The 22498-nt window shown below is 52.6% G+C and overlaps 1 protein-coding gene and 1 non-coding gene across 18 annotated transcripts; both read right to left on the bottom strand.

Annotated features, from left to right (window-relative positions):
• Nucleotides 1-527: 527 nt before the first annotated feature.
• On the bottom strand, nt 528-21385 carry EIF4G1 (eukaryotic translation initiation factor 4 gamma 1). 17 transcript variants are annotated; one of them, XM_054553076.2, is made up of 34 exons: nt 21227-21378; nt 20356-20412; nt 20047-20140; nt 19671-19757; nt 19156-19176; nt 18398-18574; nt 18085-18184; nt 16117-16229; nt 15194-15286; nt 14923-14989; nt 13813-14634; nt 13466-13554; nt 13186-13372; nt 12962-13095; nt 12643-12801; nt 12290-12478; nt 11906-12103; nt 11537-11683; nt 10773-11009; nt 10514-10618; nt 10248-10407; nt 9934-10034; nt 9271-9373; nt 8917-9019; nt 8452-8684; nt 8196-8314; nt 7898-8070; nt 7135-7260; nt 6901-6982; nt 4510-4608; nt 4268-4402; nt 4065-4146; nt 3788-3928; nt 528-1154 (listed from the first exon to the last, which is right to left on the bottom strand). In XM_054553076.2, exons 3-34 carry the CDS (start codon nt 20104-20106, stop codon nt 973-975), a joined length of 4824 nt encoding a protein of 1607 aa, XP_054409051.1. In that variant the 5' UTR covers nt 20107-20140; nt 20356-20412; nt 21227-21378; the 3' UTR covers nt 528-972. The 17 variants fall into 17 exon arrangements, with proteins under 17 accessions (XP_054409051.1, XP_063578439.1, XP_063578440.1 ...); XM_063722369.1 differs by having other exon boundaries at nt 12290-12475; XM_063722370.1 differs by lacking the exon at nt 19156-19176.
• LOC112132906 (small nucleolar RNA SNORD66) lies at nt 10114-10189 on the bottom strand. Its single transcript, XR_002914608.1, has one exon. It is a non-coding gene; the product is annotated as a small nucleolar RNA SNORD66 (small nucleolar RNA).
• Nucleotides 21386-22498: the final 1113 nt, after the last annotated feature.

Raw genomic sequence — 22498 nt, 5'->3', positions numbered from 1 at the left:
GGGCGCAGCGACGTCATGGCCACGCAGAGGCGGCCTGGACCGGGTTCGAAAATGCCGGTCCTCTGCTCCCAGGGCCGACTGCCACCTGAAGGCAGGGGCGGCGAACACTCACTCAGCCAGCCCAGTCACACTACACGGGGCCGCAAAACCTCCCTTCATGCATCCAGCCCCTTCATTTTACAGATGACACCTTGAAGCCATAAAGGGATTCTCCAGTTATAAACAACCCGAAACCCAAGAGCCTTCTCCACACAGGGGCTTGAATCATTCTGGTAGGAGAGCAGAGTCTAGCAAAAATGTCCTATCACTAATCTCCCTTTCCTCCGGACGAGGAGTGCACCCATCAAGCCCATCTGAGGGCCCAACCTTCCAGGAAACCTCAGATCCCTGCAATCACGGACAGGGGAAGAGGCAAGAGGGGTGCCAGGTTACAGGGAACAGCGCTACAGTATCAGCTCTGGGAAGGATCCCCACCTATAAACACCTTCTCTAGAGGGAGCAGGCCATAAAGCAGAAAGGCAGTGAGCTTAATTGAATTCATGTTTAATAATTACAGGCACCGTGCCCCCCCTTCCCCCTGCCCAGGCAGCAGCAGGGGTGGTACAGGGGCTGGGGCATATGCCCCCAGCAGCGAGGACGGCAGTCCCGAGAGTGATTTTCAGAAAATAAAAAAAAGGACCCCAGGGGCAGGCGTTGGTGCCCCTCCCCACCCCAAGACACACCAAATTTCAAGACTTTATATATAATATATCTCTGTGCCCCAGGGGAGGAGAGGGACACCTGGCGGCATCCTGGAGGAGGGCCCCAGGCAGCCCCAAGCCATCCTGCCTCTTCAGCCACTTTATTAGTTCAGACACATCACACTACAGGCACCCACTGCCACCGCCGCTGCTGCTGCCCCCCTGCAGTCCAGGCGGCTAGCCGGGCCATCTGTGTGTCCATGGGGCTCCAGGTCCCCGGCCCCACCAGCCCTCAGTTGTGATCAGACTCCTCTTCTGCCTCACGGAGCCACTTGAAGAAGGCTGTGACAGATTTAAGGGCCACACCCTTGCCCTGCTGCTCAGCGGGGTCCTTGCTACTCTCCCAACTGTAGAAGGCATCCTCCTTCACCACGTCCTCGTCATACAGCGCATCAAAGAACATCCGCAGCAGGTCTGCAAGCAGGCAAGACAGCAGTTAGACGTGACTGGCCACCGCCACCCCAGCCCACCCCAGGGAACCCTCCCAAGCTCCACAGTTCAAACAAGGCCCTGACGCACCAGCCTGACATTTGTGGCCATTCCAGAGTGACTAGGCCTCTGACAGGATGCTAATCTCATGATCTGAGACTGCTGCACAGCAATGAGTCACTTGGCCATCGGAAACACCTTACAAACTTGCTTGGCCTCACCTTGGCAGCCTGAAACCTCTCTGCCCATGATGTATTTAATGGAGAAAACTATATTCAGAATTGGTACTCCTGAATTCAGGAAATCACTAAAAGTCCTATATATATCATACATGAAGTCCTATATATATCCTACATGTAACCTGAACATTCACTGCCCCCCAAACAGATCCTGACAACTCCTGATCTCAACTTCCCTTCCTTCCCCACACATTTCCTGTACATACACACCTTCTCTGGCCTTGACACTTTTGCGGATGCTATATCCTTTGCCGGAAACTTCCTCGTGTCTTGTTCCTTCAGGACTCAACTCAAGCATCACCTGTTTGGACCCTCTTTCTCCTCAACCCCTAGCTGCTGGGTGGCCTTCCCAAGCACGTGTCTTATAACCCCTGAAACATAACCCACTCCAGTGCCCACAAGGCACTACCAGTCTTTCCAAACCAAACCTTACACTTCTAAGCCATCCTATGAGATGCTGCCAGCCAGGATGTTCTGCAGGGCATGCCCAGCCTCAAAGTCACAAACTGCCTAGGCACAGTCACCTGCTACCTCCACCCCATAGCAATGGGCCACAGCAGGGCAGAACCTTCACTTATCCCGTACCTACACTCCAAATCCCACACATACCCACCCAGGGACCCCATCCAATCGATTATGCACTCTGCCCTGTATTTTCAAGCCCAAGTTTCTCCCACCTAAAAACAAAAAGCCCTGTTTTCAACCACTATCTTACAGCTAATAAAATATTTTGACTACACTTGATGTTTTCCCTTCTTTCTGTCTCACTTAAGTATTTCTCAGTCCTTTCCGATCCAGAATCTGTCCCCTGCCCCACTAAATACTGTTTTTGCCAGGGTGGCCTCTATGTTTTTATATTCCAGACATCCTGCATTTTCAGGCCCACTCCTACAAACACTCACAGCAGCATCTAGCATTATCAACCACATCCCTCTCCTCAAATTTCTCTGTCCTTGGTTCAGAAGGGCCTGTCCTCCTTTGGTCCCTACCAGTATGTCCACTCTACCTCCTTAGGGCTGTATCTCAGGCCCTTATCACTCTCCCTCAGGCAAGCCCGTATCCTCTTATGACTTGCATGAGTTACCCTGTGCCGGCATTTCAGAAAGCTGCCTCCTACCCTGACCTCTTCTTTTCCAAAAGGACCCAGATACCCCAGCTACTGAGCTGACATCTCTTGATTCCCTAACTCAAGGACCACAACTCAACTTGATCCACCGTTGCCTACCCCAGCAAATGACATCACACTATGTCTTCTAAACCCACTGTGATTTAAAACCATCCTGGGAGTCATCCATGACTTCTAATCTCTCATGGCCCCTCCCCAGACCAGTGTAATCAAAAGCTGCCAACTCCATTTCCTAAGTATCTCTTCATCTGCCTACTCCTCTCCACCGTCACCAGCAAGGCTGAGCCACTGGTGCTAACACTGCCACATCCACTCTCACCCCATTCCAAACCACCCTTCCCTCTATTGCCAGGATGATCTAATGACTAAAATCAAATTCCTTTATTCCTTGCTTAAAATCCCACGAAGGCATTTTCTTGCCCTCAGGCTAAAGCCCCAGACTCTGGCCATGGCTTACACCCGGCCCTGCGTGGTCAGGCCCACATCCCTCTCTTCGGCCCCATCTTGCCTCACTTAGGACCGGTTGCTGTGCTCTCCCACACTGGCCTTTCTTTAATAGTTCTTTTCCCTGTGTCAAGTTCTTCCTACCATAGGTAGAAAGAACACACATAGTGCCTTCGCTTCAAGCATTCTCCCCCTCCCCTTCCAGCTGTCGTGGAGTGAATTACCACTCATTACCCCTCAGACCAGGTGTCCTCCCACCGAGAGCACCCGTCTTCCCAGGCTCATTGCTCACGCCAGTACTAACTCCAGGCCAGCACAGGAAATTGCTCGGCTTCCTCTCTGTGAGCATGCCAGTGCCGACACATACCTATGTTCTGAACGCATAATCTGAGACATGTTCACTGAGACCTCAGTCTCCTCATGTGGAAAATAGGGGTAATACCACCTACCGTAAACAACATTTGTGAGGACTACATGAGGCAAGGTAAGCAAAGCATTTCAGCCCTGTGCCACGCCGTGGGGGCACACGGTACTGGGAAGATCCTATCATTTATCACCTCTGCACTGTTGGCATCAAACACATGGGTAGGCACAAAACAGGCAATTACCCTTCAAGGCTGTGTCTAACTCCTTCCACTTGCAGGCACAACACAACACAAATGTAAGAGGAAGGAATGAAACCCGGAGGGCATTTTGCTCTCTAATGACTACCTACCTTTCTTGGATTAAGACCCTTCCATGAAGGGTCTCATGCCCTGCTATGTGGCAGTCCCTCCACCCCACCCCTGTCCCCGTGGCCTGGCTCTTACTGGGAGGCTGTTCTAAGGTCACTACAAGGGCCTGGAGGGCGTAGAGCGCCTGTAGCTCCTTCTGCTCGTCACACAAGTATTTCTGCAGCAGCTTCGCTCGCGCTTTCAGCACTGCAACGTCCACTCGGAGGGGAGTCTCAACTACAAGAAGACAGGGATGAGTGGAGCAATATACCCTTACCCCAGTTCAGAACTGGGAGGCCAAGGCTGATACCCACCTCCCTCCACTTGTCTGTCAGGCCCACCCTTGCCCCTCCATCTCCCTGGTTCCTCTTACAAATAATTGCAGAATAGCAGACAGCCGTCATGAGGGCTCGAACTAACGTGTTGGATACTATCTGCTGCTCACTCAGGTTGGCCTGTATGGGAGAAACAAATGATCCCCAGATTCTGAATTGGGCCCTTCAGTCTTCATTCTTGTTCCCCCCACCCCCACCCTAAGAACTACCTTTCCTTTATCAATATCCAGGAGAAACCTACCTCTATCCAGTCGAACACCCACTGGTTACTGCTGCCCTCCTTCAGCAGCTTCTCCAGCTGCCTGTTCAGCTCCTCGGAGGGGAGTGCCCTCTGGCCAGGGGCTTCCGACTCCTCTCCCAGGGTATACTCCACCTTCTGCAATGGAAAAGGCCCGCAGTTAAGAGTTGAGGTTGCCAATGTGAGACAAGAAAGAAGACTGGCCAGCCTCAAATGCTAGAATTAACCCAACTCCATCCCCAAACCTGTTCAGCGACGAATGCACCAATGTCCTGGCCTTCAGGTAGAAATTCCTTCCAGCTAAGCCCAGCTTCTCGCCACAGTGTCCCCACCTTTTTAGGACCCTGCAAAACACAAGACCAACCCAACTTACCAAAGCTCTCTCTCTCCAAGGACCCAACAGCTCTACCACATTAATCCAACAAATATTTACTGAAAGCCTACTAGGTACCTGCTAGGCATTAAGGATGCTATAGAAGTACTAATAGGCACAGCCCTTCCATTCCTACAGTCTGGTGCAGGGCAGAGATGTCAGTCAAATAACCATCCAAATAAATAAGAACTCGTCCCAGGCACGGTGGCTCACGCCTGTAATCCTAGCACTCTGAGAGGTCGAGGTGGGCGGGTCACCTGAGGTCAGGAGTTGGAGACCAGCCTAACCAACATGGTGAAACCCTGTCTCTACAGAAAATACAAAAATTAGCCAGGCGTGGTGGTAGGTGCCTGTAATCCCAGCTACTCGACAGGCTGAGGCAGGAGAATCGTTTGAACCCAAGGCAAGGGTTGCAGTGAGCCAAGATCACGCCACTGCACTCCAGCCTGGGCGACACAGCAAGACTCTGTCTCAAAAAAAAATAAAATAAAATAAAATAAAAGAGAACTTGTCCACCACAGTGCTATGACACTAGGGTAGGAAAAATGATGTAAGGGCCTCTAGGAAGGGACAACTTCTAACAAGTATGCTTGTTTCCTAAACCCAAAAAATCTTGACACAAATATACCCCATCCCTAACACGAATAAAAAATCCTCATAAAACCAGCAGTCTGAGCGCGTTTTCTGTAAGGGGCAATAGACTATGAAGATATCACTCTTTTTCTTTATTAACAGAATAATGGCACTGGATCTTAGCAAGATTATTGCAGTTCACAGATTTTAAAACATGCCCATTTTTTCACATTTTAACTAAAAGTTGTCTTACAGCCAATATATATCTTTTTTTAATTCTGAGACGGAGTCTTACTCTGTCGCCCAGGCTGGAGTGCAGTGGCACAATCTTGACTTACTGCAACCTCCCCCTCCTGGGTTCAAGCAGTTCTCCTGCCTCAGCCTCCCAAGTAGCTGGGACTACAGGTGCACACCACCATGTCCAGCTAATTTTTTTGTATTTTTAGTAGATACAGGGTTTCATCATGTTGGCCAGGCTGGTTTCCAACTCCTGACCTCACGTGATCCACCCGCCTTGGCCTCCCAAAGTGCTGGGATTACCACGCCCGGCCCAGTCTTTTCTTTCTTAACAGTGCATAAAGAATGTCTTATAATCTATGGCACTCATAATCTATGGCACCTTGGAGTGGATGAAATACACAAATAGTTCAATATGCTTATTTGTTGTTAAAAAACAACAACAACTTGTCCTGGTACACGTCTATTTAAAAGAATTAAATGATGTTGACATAACAATTCCTTTAAATCGCAAGTGTGATTCCTCCAGGTTCCAGATGGCTGAACCCTTGCAACTGCACACTCACCCCAACTTCTCACTTCCACTAAGTACCACACTCAATTTACCTTTCCCCATCTTTTTGCCTTTATATTCGCTAGTTACCAATTAACTTTCACAAAGCCGCTTCAGCACCCTGAAAGCCTCCTGTCACGAATATTGTCAAATATTCCTTTGCAACCCCACAGTACTTAAGATACTCCACTCTATTTCAACTGTTTTATGTCACGCTTTACTGTTGTTTTTATCAAGCTGTCATTTCTTTTTTCTTTTTTGGAGACAGAGTCTTGCTCTGTTTCCTAGGCTGGAGTGCAGTGGCACAACCTCGGCTCACTGCTACCTCCACCTCCCGGGTCAAGTGATTCTCCTGCCTCAGCCTCCTGAGTAGCTGGGATTACAGGCGCCTGCCACCACGCCCGGCTAATTTTTGTGTTTTTAATAGAGATGGGGTTTCACCATATTGGCCAGGCTGGTCTTGAACTCCTGACCTCGTGATCCACCCACGTCGGCCTCCCAAAATGCTGGGATTACAGGCGTGAGCCACTGCGCCCGGCCCATTTCTTCCTTTTTCTCCACCAACTTGTTTCTTGTGTTTTATTCATTGCTGTGTCCCTAGTGCTTAGTATATGATAAATGATCATCAACAAAACCCTAGTTGAATGAATGAATAAATAAATGCATCAATCACGGGCCTAGGGTCTTAGACTGCCATTCTCCTCCAGTCTTGGCCAGAACTCATGATAGGAACTGGTGTGCGGGAGATGGCCCACCTCAGTATTTCCTCTCCCAGGTACCAACACAATCCTGCCATCACCATCACTCCACTCCACCAATGGACCATGAAGCTTCAGGGCCACAGCAAACAGCCAAAACCACACCGTGGGAGGCATCTCTGGACTCCTGGCCCTCACTCACCATGCTCTTGCACAGGAGGCCCAGGATCTCCAGCAACAGGGAAGCAGCTTTGCCCAACGGTCTCAGGGGCTTTGTAATCTCCCTACAAGAAGAGAAAAACCTCATGCTGACAGCCTCCACAGTTCCCTCACCACTACTCCATCTCCCTCCAAACCAGGGTATCCAACCCAGCCATTTCCCTACCACCTTCCCTCTGGTCTTTACCTCCCCTGAATTCCACCCAGGGGGACTTACCTGAACAGCTCCCCCATGGGCACCCCACCTTCCTGCAGAATGGGTGTTACCAGTTCCGCTAGGTAGAGCCACACGTGGGGGATGTCAATTTCCATGTCCTCAGCCAATTCCAATATTTCATACAGCCTGCAAAGGGAACTCCAAGTCAAGACATTCTAGGCCAGGTCCCCACTCTCCTTCTGGGGCAACACGGCATGGCTAAGGGATCAACTATGGAACCCCTGGGAACATTTTCTAGACATGGGGACAATTATCTCAAGCTAAGGCCACCTCTGTGTCCTTAGATGGTTTTCACCCCGTTTAACCCCCTAAAGTTATGTTGACCGGGATGGTCAAGGAACCCATACTGTTTTTTTTTGGGTTTGTTTTTTTTTTTGAGACAGTTTTGCTTTTGTCACCCAGGCTGGAGTGCAATGGCACGATCTCGGCTCACTGCAACCTCCACCTCCTGGGTTCAAGTGATTCTCCTGCCTCAGCCCCCCGAGTAGCTGGGATTACTGCGCCACCACACCTGGCTAATTTTTGTATTATTAGTAGAGACAGGGTTTCACCATGTTGGCCAGGCTGGTCTAGAACTCCCAACCTCACGTGATCCTCTAGGAATCCAACCCACCTTGGCCTCCCAAATCGCAGGGATTACAGGCGTGAGCCACCCCACCCGGCCAGGGAACCTATACTCTTATGCAAGGTTCCAAGGGTCCCAAAAAGGAGGCAGAAAATTGTGGATCTGTGTAAGTGGGAGGCCCAGAGAAGCCGCTCATACCCTTGGTAGTACTGAGCAGTAGACAGGTGCCCAGCACAGAGCAGCTGGTGCAGCAGCTGCCCCATATGCTCACGAGCAATGGCACTGCGCTCCAGCGTAGACTCGACACCATGCCGTACAAAGATGAAGAGCAAGGAGGGTGAGGCCAGCTCCTGCACACACTGGACTGCCTCCTGAGGGGTGCAGGGCACAGGAGGAAGAGACCAGTCACTGTCTGACCCAGACCCCAGACCCCTATGCCTGCCAGCATGATCCCTCCCTGCTCACTCCTCAATCACACGCCACTCCCACTGCCTACTTTCATGTCATTGAGATGGAGGTATTCCTCAATGATAGCCTTGGATTTCTTCTCTAACTCCTCCTCAGAGAGAGCCGCCTTCGGGGGGCTCACTGGGGGTAGGGCAGCTTCTCGCTTCGCTGTGGGAAGAGAACACAGATTAGAGGGACTTTTCAGTCTTCCCAGCAAACAAGATTCGGAGCTCTCAAAAGGCTGGGGACCAGCTAGTCCCAAGGCAGCCAATGCCTTTCCCTCCATTCCTCTCTCAGACTCTCACCGGCATCCCGCCCACGGTCCCGATCTTCCGTGAGGCTAGCTGCCTTGCGCAGCCCCTCAGGCTGGGAGGGCCGTTCTCTACTCCGCTCCTCCACTTCCTTGCTGAAGCTCCGCTTGGTAGCAGGTGTCCGTGCACGATCAAGCCGGTCCCCACGGTCCCCTCCCCGTTCACTCCGCTCTAGGCGGTCTCCTCGGTCTCCAGCTTTCTCGCCCCGTTCTCGGCTCAAGCTACTCCTGGAAGAAAGACAGACACGTTTTCACTCACTTGCACTGCCCAGGCACTCATGTAATTACACAACATGCTGAGCAACTGTTGGGCCTTGTTCTTGGCATAATGAATATGCCCCAAACTAAAACCCAAGGGCTCCAACCAGGACAGGTATGAAGAATTTCCATCCTATGGCAACAACCAGAACCCAATCACGTACCCCCAGTGTGAATAACAAAGACGTCCAGGAAACCTCACCTCTGCACCACACGTCTATTATCTGTGCTTTCTGTGGGTACCGCTTGTTGAAGGGCTGAGAAGCGATTCAAAGTACTAGTAGCTGGGCGAGCAGCTTCTGACGCTGGGGATGCAGAAAATCCGTATTAAAATCTTTTTCTCCTTTCCTGCATTTTATCCCCTACTTGCCAGTTTAGGACACTTGGTCCCAGTCCCAAAAGTAAAGCAGTTCAATCCCTGGAACCACAACACAAACCTCCTCTATTGCCTGCATTGCCTAACCACCTTGTACTGAAGGCCTCCCTAACAGAAAAGGCTCTATCCTCAAGGGAGCTCTGACGGATAACCACCCAGCTCCTCACACTGCCTCCATACCTGCGTCTGAGGGCTTGGCTCCTGAGCCTCCGCTGCTGCCCTTGCCCCAGCTCAGTCGCCCTCCAGGTGCAAAGAGCTGGTTGTTAGAATCGATGGAGCCAGGCTGAAGAAGAAAAGGGGAGTAGAATCATAGGTCTAACCCGGCTGAGTATCTTGGCCAGCACCACCATATGCAGCCAAACAGGTAGTCAATGGCCCAGTCCAGGGGTCAGAAAATCTTTTTTAATAAAGGGCCAGTCTCTATTGCAACTACTCAATTCTTCCACAGTAGCATGAAACCAGCTGTAGATGATAAAGGCATGGGTGTGACTATGTTCCAATAAAACTTCATGGACACTGACATTTACATTTTATTTAATTTCCACAGCACAAATTACCATTCACTTTTTAATTTTTCACAACTTTAAAATGTAAAAACCACTACTGGGTCCTGGGATGTATGAATGGGCTGGATCTGGCACGTGTGCGTGTGTGTGTTTGCCAAACACTGGTCCAGACTAATGGGAGTATCACCCTCCCTCTACAGCTGGCAGTCTTGTCTCCAGCAATCCAACCAGTTAGTCTAAGAGGAAACATTCAGCTGTCACCTTTTCAACCTTAGAGAAGTGAGGGGACTAAGATCTAAACCTGAGCTGAATCACCCACTCCCGCACACACCCCTACCTTGGTGATCTTGGTGAGTCGTGAGGTGTCAATGGGGCGGCTACCTTTGCTGATGGGAACTGTGTTCCAGCCACCATCATCCACAAGTGGAAGTCCACGGCCTGACACAAAAAGAGGGGCATACTGGAATAATGAATAAATCCTAGCAGCCCCTTCCCCTTGGGCCACCCCTAGCCTCCCTTCCTCAGATCCTCAGTTCCATCATGGGGTCTCAGTGGCCCAGACACGTGGCACTAACAGGAAGTCATCAGAGGAAAGTATATAACCTTCCGGTCCCTTCACTGCTCCCTTCTCAATCCCAGCCTGGAACTCACTGATGGGAGGGCCTGGAGGACCACCCCGACGCTTGTCACTGCCCTTGGCCATGAGCTGCTGCACTTTGATGTGCTCTCGATGTTCTTCCATCTCAGCCTCCTTATGGATCTGGTCAATGGTCTTGGGACCCTGATCCCCTCGGCGTGGCACCCAATTGCTCTGTGGAGACAGAGGGCCAGTCACGATGATGTCAGGGAAGGCCAGACAAGGCAGTGTCAGAAACTGGAGGCAGCAGGCTGGCAGTGGGGAGGAGGGGGACACACACCCCTCGCAGATCCAGCACGTCCTGCAGCATAAAACGGATGCGGGATGACGTCTTCTTTTCTTTAATGATTTTTTCCATCTGGTTGAAATACTGATCCATTCGGGGCTAGGGAGGAGAAAGGCATCAGACCAGGAACTTCTCATGTCTCACCTATAACTGTAGGCCCCACCCCTCCTCAGGCATTCCGCCCCATCACTGTGGGCTCAGTGAGCCCCACATATGCTTCAGCCCATCCCCCTCCAGATGCAAGGACCTCTACCTTGGCTTTTTCAAAGTCCAGGTCTTTGCCAATGGTGGTGAGCAGACGACAAAGGCACTCAAGGGACTCTTCATCATGGTTCTTAAGCAGTTTGACCACACAGTCATGCATTATTGCCTCTGTTAACATCTTCAGCTTGAACAACTCTCCAATAAACTTGATATTCCCTAAAGAGCGCCGCCGGGCTATGTCCCGAGCCTCTTCCAGCTCTTCCTTCAGGCGTCCTCGTTCCTCTGCCTGACATTCACGGGACAGGGATTGTGTCAAAAAGATAACCAGCCACTCGGCTAAAACTCTTTTCTACCTGGATATCCAAACCTAGCAATAAGCACTCAGTCCTGAGGCAGGCTGGCTGGGCATAGTGGCTCATGCCTGTAATCCCATCAATTTCGGAGGCTGAAGCAGGCGGATTACTTGAGGTCAGGAGTTTGAGACCAGCTTGGCCAACATGGTAAAACCCCATCTCTACTAAAAATACAAAAAAATTAGCCAGGTATGGTGGCACATGCCTGTAATCCCAGCTACCTGGGAGGCTGAGGCAGGAGAATCACTTGAACTCGGGAAGTGGAGGCTAGCCAAGATCACACCACTGCACTCCAGCCTGGGTGACAGAGCACGACTGCCTCAAAAAGGGAAAAAAACGTCCTGAGCCAGAGAAATCCCCAAGACACCACTATCTCCATTCCAAATTCTACAGCTGAGTAGCATCTGGGTAAGGGAAGGAGGTAAGTGGGGAGTAGAATCGATAGTGGGTTTTCTCTCACCGTAGCAGCTTCATCCATCTCTTTTTGCTTCTTCTCAAAAACCTCATCATCATCTTTGTCTTTCTCAAACTCCTTCTGACATCGATTCAACAACAGCTTTCGGAAGTTCACAGTCACTGTTGGCTTTTCCGTAGTGGGCACTTTCAGCTGTAGGTCAGAGAGAATGTCACACTCAGACTAGTCCTGGGCAGGGAAGGCCCTCCAAGAGCCTCTAACTACCTGACCCAGGAAAATCTCTGGCCCCAGCTCTGCCTCCTTCCAGCTGGAAGAGGCACAAGTTGGAGGGGAACCAAGAAGCTGGACTCAAGGAGTCTTGGGAATAGAAATGGGCAACTAGACCACGAGATTTAGAACCCAGTGGAAACTAACCGCCATGAGGCAGCGGCACATGTTGGCGTAGGCCACAGAGAAGTTGGGCTCTGAAATGGCCTTCTCAAAAATCAGGTCAATGACCCCTTTGAGGCGTTCCTCGGTGTCGATGGCCAGCTGCGTCACTTGCTTCATCAGCTGCTGGAACATCTGGGGTGTCAGTTTATTCAGGATGGAGCGCACCCTGCGGAATAGGTCCTGGAGGGAGAAGAGACAAGAGTTCCAGTGAGGGTCGCAGAACAGGCTGTTGGGAGGGACAAGAGAGGGTGGTGGGGACTGAGGCATGACAGATGCTAGTGATAAGAACAAAAAGAAGCAAAGAGGGCACAGATGGCAGACCTGGAGAAGAAATGGAGACAGACCAAAAGCACGACTTGCCAGTACCTGGGTTTTGCTGCCATCAGCATCTTCTTCCCCTCGATCCTTATCAGCCGCCGTCCGCTTGCTGCTGGGTTTCCAGGCTTTCTCTGCTTTGTTCAGTTTTATATCTTCGGTCATTAACACTGTGGCAATGATCTTACGTGGTTCTTTTCGGGGGCCCTGCTGAGAGCGCCGGGGTCCCAGGCCAGCCTGCTAAGCAAGGGATGAAGACAAGAGGGAACATGGAACTAGTCAGCGCAATATGTGACACAACTACTACACGCCTCCAGGGCAAACTCCTCTCCACGGGCACTGACACAAGTGAATCATCCACTCCCACTCCTTGCCCACCTGCCCCTTTACCCAGCCCCACTCACCGGCCCTCGGGGCAGCTCCCCACCTGGCCCACCCCTTGGGGGCCCACGGGTGCTAAGGGTGGTCCGGCCAAGGTTAGCAAAGGATGGAGTGAAGTCTGGGCCACAATTTATGCCTTGTAGTCTAGTGGGATCCAGTGGCCGCAGTGGTGTTTTATTGGCCTGCAAAGGACAGGAAAAGGTCTCAGAAGCGGGCTAGAGCGGTTGACTGCTCTTTCAGGACCTCAGGCTCCTCCCCAATCCATCCAGCACAAACTTGTCATCCCCTCCCCAATCCATCCAGCACAAACTTGTCATCCCCTCCCCAACTCAAGCCACTAACCTTGTCCAGCACCACATCACTGATATGTGGCAATCCCTCTGGCTTCTGCATACTGGCAAAGATGAACTGAAAACCAAGCAGGAACTCACGGTCGTAACGTTTTTTCTCCTCTAGGTTTAGAGGCTTCCACTGATCTGCAACGAAAACAGAATGAAGCAATCATACTGCCTCCTCTGGCCCTAATAAGAAAACTCAAGCCATTCTCAACCCTTTCTTCAGCATACCTGACTTATATTCATACTTCTGTTCCCCGGGCTGGATGTTCTCAGCATTGTGAATTTTGTCTTCCTTTGAGTCCCAGGTCTCATCTGCTTCCTCGGGACGTGGGGGCACACAGCTGCCCTCAGACTCTGGGCCTGGATTGCTGCCTGCAGGAGGCTGATTTTCCACCTCTGGTACTGCTGGGTTCGCCTAGAACAACAGAACATCCAGTTTTGGTTGCAGAATGACCACTGTTCCATACCTCAACTTGGCCCTCTCCCCTCCCGTTTTCTGCTCCCTTACCTCCTTGAAGGCATCCAGAAGGTCTCCAACAGCCTCCTTCTTATTTAGCTCCTTAATTTTCCGTCTCCTCTTTGGCACAGATACTGCCACTAATTAAAAATAAATAAATAAAAGCGTGGATCTTTGCCAGTAATTTAAGGAGTACTCTTAATCCCTGGGAAATAGAAAGCAGCCAAAGTACAATATTTCCCCTTTGCATCACCCTCTTTAGGCTTAAAAGTCCTTAATCTAGTTCTTAGATTCCATTGCAGGGACCCAGAAACATGGCAAAAATGGGAGGTCATCAAGGAGGGTAAGGAACCATATTCCCTAGCCTGCCCTACCTCTACCGTCCAACCACACCTTACCTTGAGTGGCTGCTGCTGCCTCCAAATTCTGAGACAAGTTGGCTGGAATAGGGGTACTCTCTGGGGGGAGCAGTTCCTCTCCTCCTTTCTCACTCTCAGCTTCTCCTGCTTCTGCTGCTTCTCCTTCTTCCTCTTCTTCTTCTTCCTCCATTTCCTCCTCCTGAGCTGGGGAAGTAGCTGAAGGAGCCATAGCTGGAGTAGCAGAGGGGATGGTGGGGGGCGCCACTGATGCTGTCACCTCCTTGGCCTGCTCCTCTGGCTCACTGACTGGGCTTAAGTCCACAGCTGGTGGCGAGGGGGCTCCGTTGAGCAGTTCCTCAGGTTGGGCAGTTGGAGCAATGGGCACAGGGGATTCGGAGGGGCAAGCTGGGGGAGGAGCAAGCTCTGGGCTTGACTCCACCTCTGGTTCCAGATCTTCAGATGGGACCATGCCATTAGGCTCATGAATTTCCACTGTGTGAGATGCCAAAGGGGTGGGAGCCTGGAGAGGACTGGAAGAGAACTCAGATTCTGGAACCGGTTTGCTAAGTGTCACTTCTACTTCCAGTATGGGTTCGGCGAGAGGAGTGGGTTCTGGAGACAGGCGATATGGCTCCCCAGTTTCACGGGAGATGGGGGTTGATTCTTCTACAGACATTTGTATAGTTGTCATAGCGTCCCCAGGAATAGAGAGGACTGCGAGATTAGGCTCAGACCCCGGTTCCAAGACTGGGGATGGTGATGGGGTCGGAGAAGGTGACGAAGGCTGGGATTCTGAAGGGCTATGCTCTGGGCCAGGCAGCCCTGGCCGGTCAGCAATGATTGCTCCCTGTGACCGGTCATCTGTACCATAGGAAGGAAGAATGAACAACTAAAGGCAAGTGCTTCACTGCTGTTGTTCCTCCCCATCCTCCAGCCAAGGCATTCCCAACTTAATACCCCCGCATCCTCTTCTCCTACCTAAGCTATACTTCCACTTTCATCCAAAACCCAATTCACCCTCAAAATCCCACAACCTGAAATCTAAGTCATCATTCTCTAGTACCCAGTTCAAGTCACTCCACCACCTCAGCATTTAAACTGTTAACATTCTCTTTCCCCATAAAAGCTCCGTCCCACCGGCTTACTTACCTGGCCGGACAATGACAGCAACCTGGGGCGTCTCCCCATTAGCTTGAGGCTCCAGACCGCCTCCCGTCTGCAGGACACAAAGGGTTACCAAGTTTGCACTGAAGAGTCCCACAACCCTTCTTTACTAGAGCCATTTCTACTTTAGCTCTGCCTAGAAATCCAGGAAAGCAGGGAAATAAATCCCTTAGTTGAAAGAAAAGATCCAGGGACTTGGGAGTCCAGGGCAGAACAGACATCCCAGCCAGGGTATCACTCGAAAAGCAGACAGTACCTGGGGAGGGGTGGGTGTGGAGGCAGTGCGGGCCCCAGACATGATCTCCTCAGTGATATCCTTTCCTCCTTGGTTTGGATCTCGAATTCGGATCTGGGGAAAGAAAGCTATGAGATGAGTGGGAAGCAGGAAGAGCCCACCTCTCCACCCAGCCCCAATCTTAAGACTCTGGGCCAACTCCCCACCCCCCACTGGGAGGCAGGTAGGTAGGTGCCAGAAACCCCTTGAGTTCCACTTTCAGCCCATCTGGCTGCTCTCGTAGTCCCTGCCCCAGCTCCTACCCTTAAGAGACCCTTGACCTCACAGAACAGCCCTGTACATCACAATGCCCCTCCCTCCCTCATCCCTACCCCACCAGCAGTCCCCAAGTCAGTGGCTGCACACCCTGGGGCCCAGGACCCCCATCTAGCACCCAATCGGCTCACTTGTGGCTAGTGTGCCTGATCTCTGGGGGCAGGGCCCAGATCCAGTAGGTGGAGCCAGGGTGACTCAGCGGCTTCCCCAGCTCTGGCACCCTATTCTGGGCACCACGCCCAGGGCTTGAGGACTGAGCAGAGGCGGAGGCCTTGAGAGCTTCCAGGACTGGGGGGGCAGGGGGGGAATGGGGGCTGGGGCCACAGAAAACAAACCATTTCCAAGGCAAGCCACCAGAAACCCAAAACCAAGCATAGTTCTTCCAACCCCCCAGCACCCAGGTCTCGCAGGAACTTCCTCGCTAGCCACTTCAGTCTTTCCATGACCTGCTTCTAATGCTGAAATCTTAGCATCTTACAAAGAACCTGAGCCCTCCACAGACCCCATTCTCTGCCCACTTTCAGCTCCTTCCTCCTCAAGTCACTGCTCTTTCCGGCACAATGTCCCAGCAGCACCTGACCTTGATTCTCCCCTTCCCAGATGTCCCGGAGCCCCTCACTGCTACTCACCGTCTTACGCTCCCTCTTGGGAGCAATCTGGGGTGGCTGGTTCATCAAAACTGGGGCGGGGGCCACGCCAGTGGGAAACTGCTGCACCCCTTGGGCTGGATAGTAGGCGCCAGCTTGGGGGAGGGGGGACGGAGAAGAATGGTGGTAGCGTCAGGGCCCAACCATATACTAATGCCTGCCTGACACCTCCCACCCCAAAACCTCTCACCACCCACAGCCGGCCCCTTGCCCTGCCCTGCCCTCCTCCCCCAGGGAATTAGGTGTCTGTCAAAGCTGGGGAACCAGTCTGAACTGCGTTTACAAGAATTCCTAACACACACACACACACACACACACACACGCACGCACCCCTAGTAGGCAGGCACTCTTTCCCCACCACACACCAGTGACCAGCAGGACTTATGTCTGTCCTTCCACCGTACAAGTTACTCTCGTGTGTGTACCCCACCCGCTATCAACATGTACACGCATACTCTGAACCTGAAACAGAACCAGGTCTTTGGCTGGTAATGAGAGAAAGAGATTTGCCAACCCTGTTCCATTTAACTTGAGTCTAGTTCCTGTCTCCAGCCCTTTACAAAGGGGCAAAGAAACAAAGTAACATTATGAACTAGGCTCAAGACGAAGAAATATTAATTCCTTAAAGCAAACTATCTCCAAAGTGGGTGAGTTCTTCCCCCCCGCCCCCTTTTTTTTTTTTTTGAGATGGAGTCTCACTCTACTGCCCAGGCTGGAATACAGTGGCACAATCTTGGTTCACTGCAATCTCCACATCCTGAGTTCAAGCGATCCTCCTGCCTCAGCCTCCCGAATAGCTGGGATTACAAGAGTGCATCACCAAGCCTGACTAATTTTTGTATTTTTAGTTGAGACGGGGCCAGGCGTGGTGGCTCACGCCTATAATCTCAGCACTTTGGGAGGTTGAGGCAGGTGGATCACTTGAGACCAGGAGTTCGAGACCAGCCTGGTCAACATGATGAAACACCATCTCTACTAAAAATACAAAAATTAGCTGGGTGTGGTGGCACATGCCTGTAATCCCAGCTACTCGGGAGGCTGAGGCAGGAGAATCGCTTGAACCCGGGAGGCGGAGGCTGCAGAGAGCCAAGACTGTGCGACTACATTCCAGCCTGGGTGACAGAGCGAGACTCCGTCTCAAAAATAAAATTAAAATAATAACAATAAAATTTAGTAGAGACGGAGCTTCGCTGTGTTGGCCAGGCTGGTCTCGAACTTCTGACCTCAAGTGATCCGCCTGTCTTGGCCTCCCAAAGTGCTGGGACTACAGGCGTGAGCCACCGTGCTCAGCCCCCCCTTAAATTTTAAAATAGAGACAGGGTCTCACTATGTTTCCCAGGCTGGTCTCAAACTCCTGGCCTTAAGCAGTCCTCCTGACTCCCAAAGTGCTGGGATTACAAGCAAGATCCGGGCGCATTCTTTAATTTCATCCCTAAATTCCACTTGTTTGTTTTTTGACAAGCACAAGTGTATTTCTTTAAATTTTGCATACATATAAACAAAAACATATATGTATGAGAGATTCATACTCAAAACTTTTCCTGATAGGTGATCAAAAAACTTGGAAGCCACTGCCATAAAGAACAGACTAATCGTTCCCTAGAATATAAATAAAAAATAGCTACAAAAACCTCCCAAATTTGCATTACATGGGCTCCCAACCATGGAAGAAGTGTCACAGGGAAAGCCTACTAATAGGCTCTCAGGCTGGTGCCTGATCCTACATTCCCTGATGTGGGGAAGACTCTAACTCTCCTGGCAATAAAATCAAATTTTCTCTCCACAATCAACACCAGTTAAATATTAAGCACCAATCCCTACCACCTATTAACTTTATCATTTTTAGACCGGAAGCCAAGCCTGGGAAGGGTCTTCTGCTTTAGAAATCAGCAGATGAGTTTAGATGCTCCCTTGGGCTTGTTCTTACCTCTGACTCCCTCCCCTGCTTACCGTAGGTCCCAAATTCTGTAGGGCTTGCACCTGGATAGAAGCCTGGGGCTCCCGGCTGCACAGGGTACTGCTGTGTCGGGACAACATATGTGGAACGCCCCTGGTGGGGGAGGGGGAGAGAAGGAGTTGAGGGAGCGATGAGTTCCACATCAGACTCCAAAAAGAACGTAGGTCAAGACAAGTCAAGCCAACTCTGGGCAATGACCAGAAGGAAGTCCCACCTCTGGAAAAGCAATGGAACTGGACGGTCAGGGTGAGGGAAGTGAGAGGTATATGGGTCTGTGGCATCTAGGCTCCAAGCCCCCAGCCTCACCTGTCCAGGGATGTAGTAGGCCCCCTGGGAGGCTGGGTAGGAGATCTGGGAAGGGATCATCATTACTTGGGATCCAGCAGGGTAGACATGGGCAGCTGGGCCAGGGCGGGCAGGGGCTGCACTCTGCACTCGGGAGGCTGCACTGCTCGGGGGCTGGGCCCGGCTAGGGTAGAAGTGCTGTCAGGAGGGAGGAAAGCAGTTGGCATTGTAAAGAGGAGGAAGTGGACAAAAAATAGCCACTCCACAATGTCTCTATAGCCTGGAAAGAAGTACTGTGGGCTTCAGAACATGGAGACCAACCCTTCCAAGACCACTTGACCAAATGGCTCAGCGGCTTCTTGTACACACACACGCCCTCCAAATTCAGATGTACACTTTGCATCCTGTAGCGATTTACTCTCTCGCTGCCATGCATACACGCACGTCACCTCTACCAAACTACCCCTCTGCAGAGGCTTCCTAACACCGAGATGCATCATGCCTAAGTAAGGCCCTTTCGGGCAACATATCCCCAGCATGCACTGCTCCACCAGCATGTAATGAGGAGCTAACCGTAACATGCAACAGCATCCCAGTCCCCAGATGCGCGTTCTTCAAGATGTAGCCCCTAACATGCATCACTCGGCCTCCAACTGAGAACCTGGACACCGAACAAGTCACCACCCTGAAGATCCCCATTCCCTGTGTCTAGCCCCTGACTAGGGTGGAGGGTAAGGATGAGACCAGAAGACTGTCCAGGGTTAGGAAAGGGGTATTACCTGCAGAGACCTGAATCCTCCCTGAGAGCACATGGGGATAGGAAAGAAGAGAATTACCCCCAAGGTGATGGCGGGGGGAGGGAATGAAGGCAATAGGACAGGACAAGAATCCTCCCACTTAGTAAGGAAGAAGTTGGGGAACAGAGAAACGCAAGGACCAGCTGGAGTGTTTACCTCACCACAGTCCAAAGAGAAAGCAGAGAGAGCTATAGAGCAATGGCAGCCTCCGGTAAAAGGAGCAAATAGGAAAGCAAGAGTTGGCAGCAGGGCCCAAAGCACTGCCCCCAATTCTCAGAGGCACTAGGATCCCAGTAATGCCACCCTCATTGACAACATACTATCCAAGGGACCAGCCACCGTAAGTAATCAACAGGGCAAGGCGCAGAGCCGCATGAAAGAACACAGAGGATTAAGGCCAGGTACAGGGCCTCCAGTTTCCATCCTAGACCTAAACTGGCCAAAGCTTTCCACTGCTCCCGCCCAGGTCCCCTACTCCCCTCCCCACAGCCCCTCACCTGGCGGGGCTGAGAAGGCGTGTTCATTTGTGTCGCTTGTGGCGTACTGAACACCACCGGCGCTGTCTGCCCCGGGGGAAACGCTGGCTGAAGAGGGGAGACCAGAGTTCAGCAAGAGGGGAAGCCCAGGTGGGGCAGAAACCCAAGCTGGTGAAATAAGGGGAGCAGATCTGCGGCAAGAGCCTTAACAATCCACATACCCCCTCCCCGTGACAGCCCCCGGGGACAGCCCAGGGGCCCTGTCTCAATTTGGCAGCAGGCGGCTGCACTTTGCCCTGACACAGATGGGGGTAGGAAAATCCGGAGGCTGGAACCTGTTCCTGCCCGACTGCCTGGTCTCCCCTACCCCCTCCCCTGCTAATTCCTCCCTAATTACCTGTGGGAGTCCGGGGGATGGGGCGGGTGGGGGGCCTGTGGACTGTGGAGCTTTGTTCATTTCATTTGGTGCCACATCAGGGTCCCCCCAGCACCTGTTGGGAAAGAGTGGCCTCAGGAAGAGGAAGGGACCCAAGCTTAAAGCAAATGGGGCGGTGAAAGGGTTGATGCAAGGGCTGGGTCCCATACGGAGTCCCAGAGATGCCAAGAGGGTGAAGCAGAAAAGATACAGCCTGTCCCCATCAACATGCTGTCAAACCCGCATCACTTTCAACCAACCCCTGACCTCCTGAACAGTCCCCTCACTCACCCCCTCGATTAAGAACAAGTCCACGGTGCGGCCTACAGGTTCTGGGCATCCGAGGGCCTGGGGTTGGGAGGTGAGGGTATCAACCTGGCTCCGCGGGGCCCAAGACCAACCAGACCGGAAATTCCAGGTCTCGCTGGCACCAGGCTCCCGGATCACGAACGGAGCTAGCTGCTTCGGCCGTGGTGTCCCCACCCCCCACCCGGGGACACCGGGTTCGGGCCTGGCCCAGGGGCACACAAGGTACGCCTGCCGCCGGGGAACCCGCACTGGGCCAGAAGCTAGGCCTGCCGCCGCCTAGGAGTGTAGGCCAGGAAGGGCGGGAGTCAGGCCCTAAAAGGCCAGGCGGGCGGCGGCCGTCGAGGAGCCGGTTTCAGGCAAGTGAGGGTCGGCCCGGAGGGCGGGCGGGGCCGGGGGCTCCTCCCTGCCCGCCGCTACCGCCTCCCTCCCCTGCGCCCTCCCTGCGCAGCGCGGGCCAGTGCCAAAGAACAACGTGTCACTTCCCGGCGGCCGGGCCGCGAAGGGGGGAGGGGGCGGCGGGCCGGGAGCCGTGGTGCCAGCGCCCGTGGGCTGCCGGGCCTCCTCGGGTCAGGCCGAAGTGGCATTTCGCGGCGACGAACCCGGCGCCCTACCAGCCCGCGGGGCCCACATAGTCCGGCCCTGCGCTCCCCACCCCCACCCAGCAGCCAGGCCCGGCCGGGCCAGGCACACGTGGGCCGGGGATCGGGACCCTGGCGGGCCGGGGCCCTGGGTCGGGCCGCGGGGCCAGGGAGCCGGGGCGGCGGCGCAGGGTGGCCGGTCCCGGCCCGGATGGCGGCGGATGCGGGGGGAGGGGGTGGGGGGGCCGGGTCGGGCCCGGACATGGCGGCTTTACCTTCAGTCTCCTTCAGTCCGCGCGGCCGAGCCCCACGCAGCCGCACAGACGTAGTCCACAACCATTTCCGGCTCCCCGCACAGATCCCGCTCGGCGGCCACCGCTTCTCCGCAGGCGCAGCCGGCGCCCCCACGTGACCGGCGCAGGGGGCGGAGCCGCGCCGGGCAATCTGCGCCGCCGAGCACATGGGATTTGCCCCGCCCCGTCACATGACAGCCACAGCCCGCCCCTCCGTGTCCCCTCCCGAACTTTGAAACTCCCAGACCGATTCCCCTCTGTGTTTCTCTCTGTTCCGCGATTCTTTAGTTCATTCATACTTCAAGCAAGCATTTATTGAGTGCATGCTAAGTAGAAGGCGAAGTGCTGGTTGAGGGCTGAGAAACTGAAATCAAAGACTCGGCCAAAAAAAAAAAAAAAAAAAGCCAGGCGCGGTGGCTCACGCCTCTCAATCCCAGTACTTTGGGAGGCCGAAGTGGGCGGATCACGAGGTCAAGAGATCGAGACCATCCTGGCCAACATGGTGAAATCCCATCTTTACTAAAAATACAAAAATTAGCCGGGCGTGGTGGCGCACCCATAGTCCCAGCTACTTGGGAGGCTGAGGCAGGAGAATTGCTTGAGCCCGGGAGGCAGAGGTTGCAGTGAGCGGAGATTGTGCCACTGCACTCTAGCCTAGCCTGGCGACAGGGCGAGACTCCATCTCAAAAACAATAAATAAATTAATTAATTAATTAAAGACTCGGTCCTGCCTAAGTAAATCGTGATACAATACGAATTATGCAGGCTTTGAAAATAATTTAGATTAGGTCATTGAAAGGCTAATAACAAAGGAAATTAAAAGGATAGAAACATTCTAATTAGGCACGTAGTATGAGATTTGTAGTTTAAAAAGATCATGGGCCGGGCGCGGTGGCTCACGCCTGTAATCCCAGCACTTTGGGAGGCCGAGGCGGGCGGATCACGGGGTAAGGAGATCTAGACCATCCTGGCCAACGTGGTGAAACCCCTGTCTCTACTAAAATATAAAAAATTAGCTGGGCCTGGTGGCGCACCCCTGTAGTCCTGCTACTCGGTAGGCAGAGGCAGAGAATTGCTTGAACCCGGGAGGCGGAGGTTGCAGTGAGCCGAAATTGCGCCACTGCACTCTAGCCTGGCGACAGGGTGAGACTCCATCTCAAAAAAAAAAAAAAAAAAAGAAAGAAAGAAATTAAAGACTCAGTCCTGCCTAAGTAAATCGTGATACAACACGAATTATGCAGGCTTTGAAAAGAA

The sequence above is a fragment of the Pongo abelii genome, chromosome 2, assembly GCF_028885655.2.
Source record: "Pongo abelii isolate AG06213 chromosome 2, NHGRI_mPonAbe1-v2.0_pri, whole genome shotgun sequence".
Taxonomy (NCBI): domain Eukaryota; kingdom Metazoa; phylum Chordata; class Mammalia; order Primates; family Hominidae; genus Pongo; species Pongo abelii.
Note: the sequence above shows the minus strand (reverse complement) of the source record. Positions and strands in the feature narration are given on the sequence as shown.

Excerpts from the sequence above, each read along its gene's own strand:
- EIF4G1 (XM_054553076.2), bottom strand. The coding sequence starts at position 20,106 with ATGAACAAAGCTCCACAGTCCACAGGCCCCCCACCCGCCCCATCCCCC. Across the intron at positions 19,177-19,670 it reads CGCCTTCTCAGCCCCGCCAG|GGAGGATTCAGGTCTCTGCA; the intron begins GTGAGGGGCTGT and ends ATGTGCTCTCAG. Across the intron at positions 6,983-7,134 it reads CCCATGGGGGAGCTGTTCAG|GGAGATTACAAAGCCCCTGA; the intron begins GTAAGTCCCCCT and ends CTCTTCTTGTAG.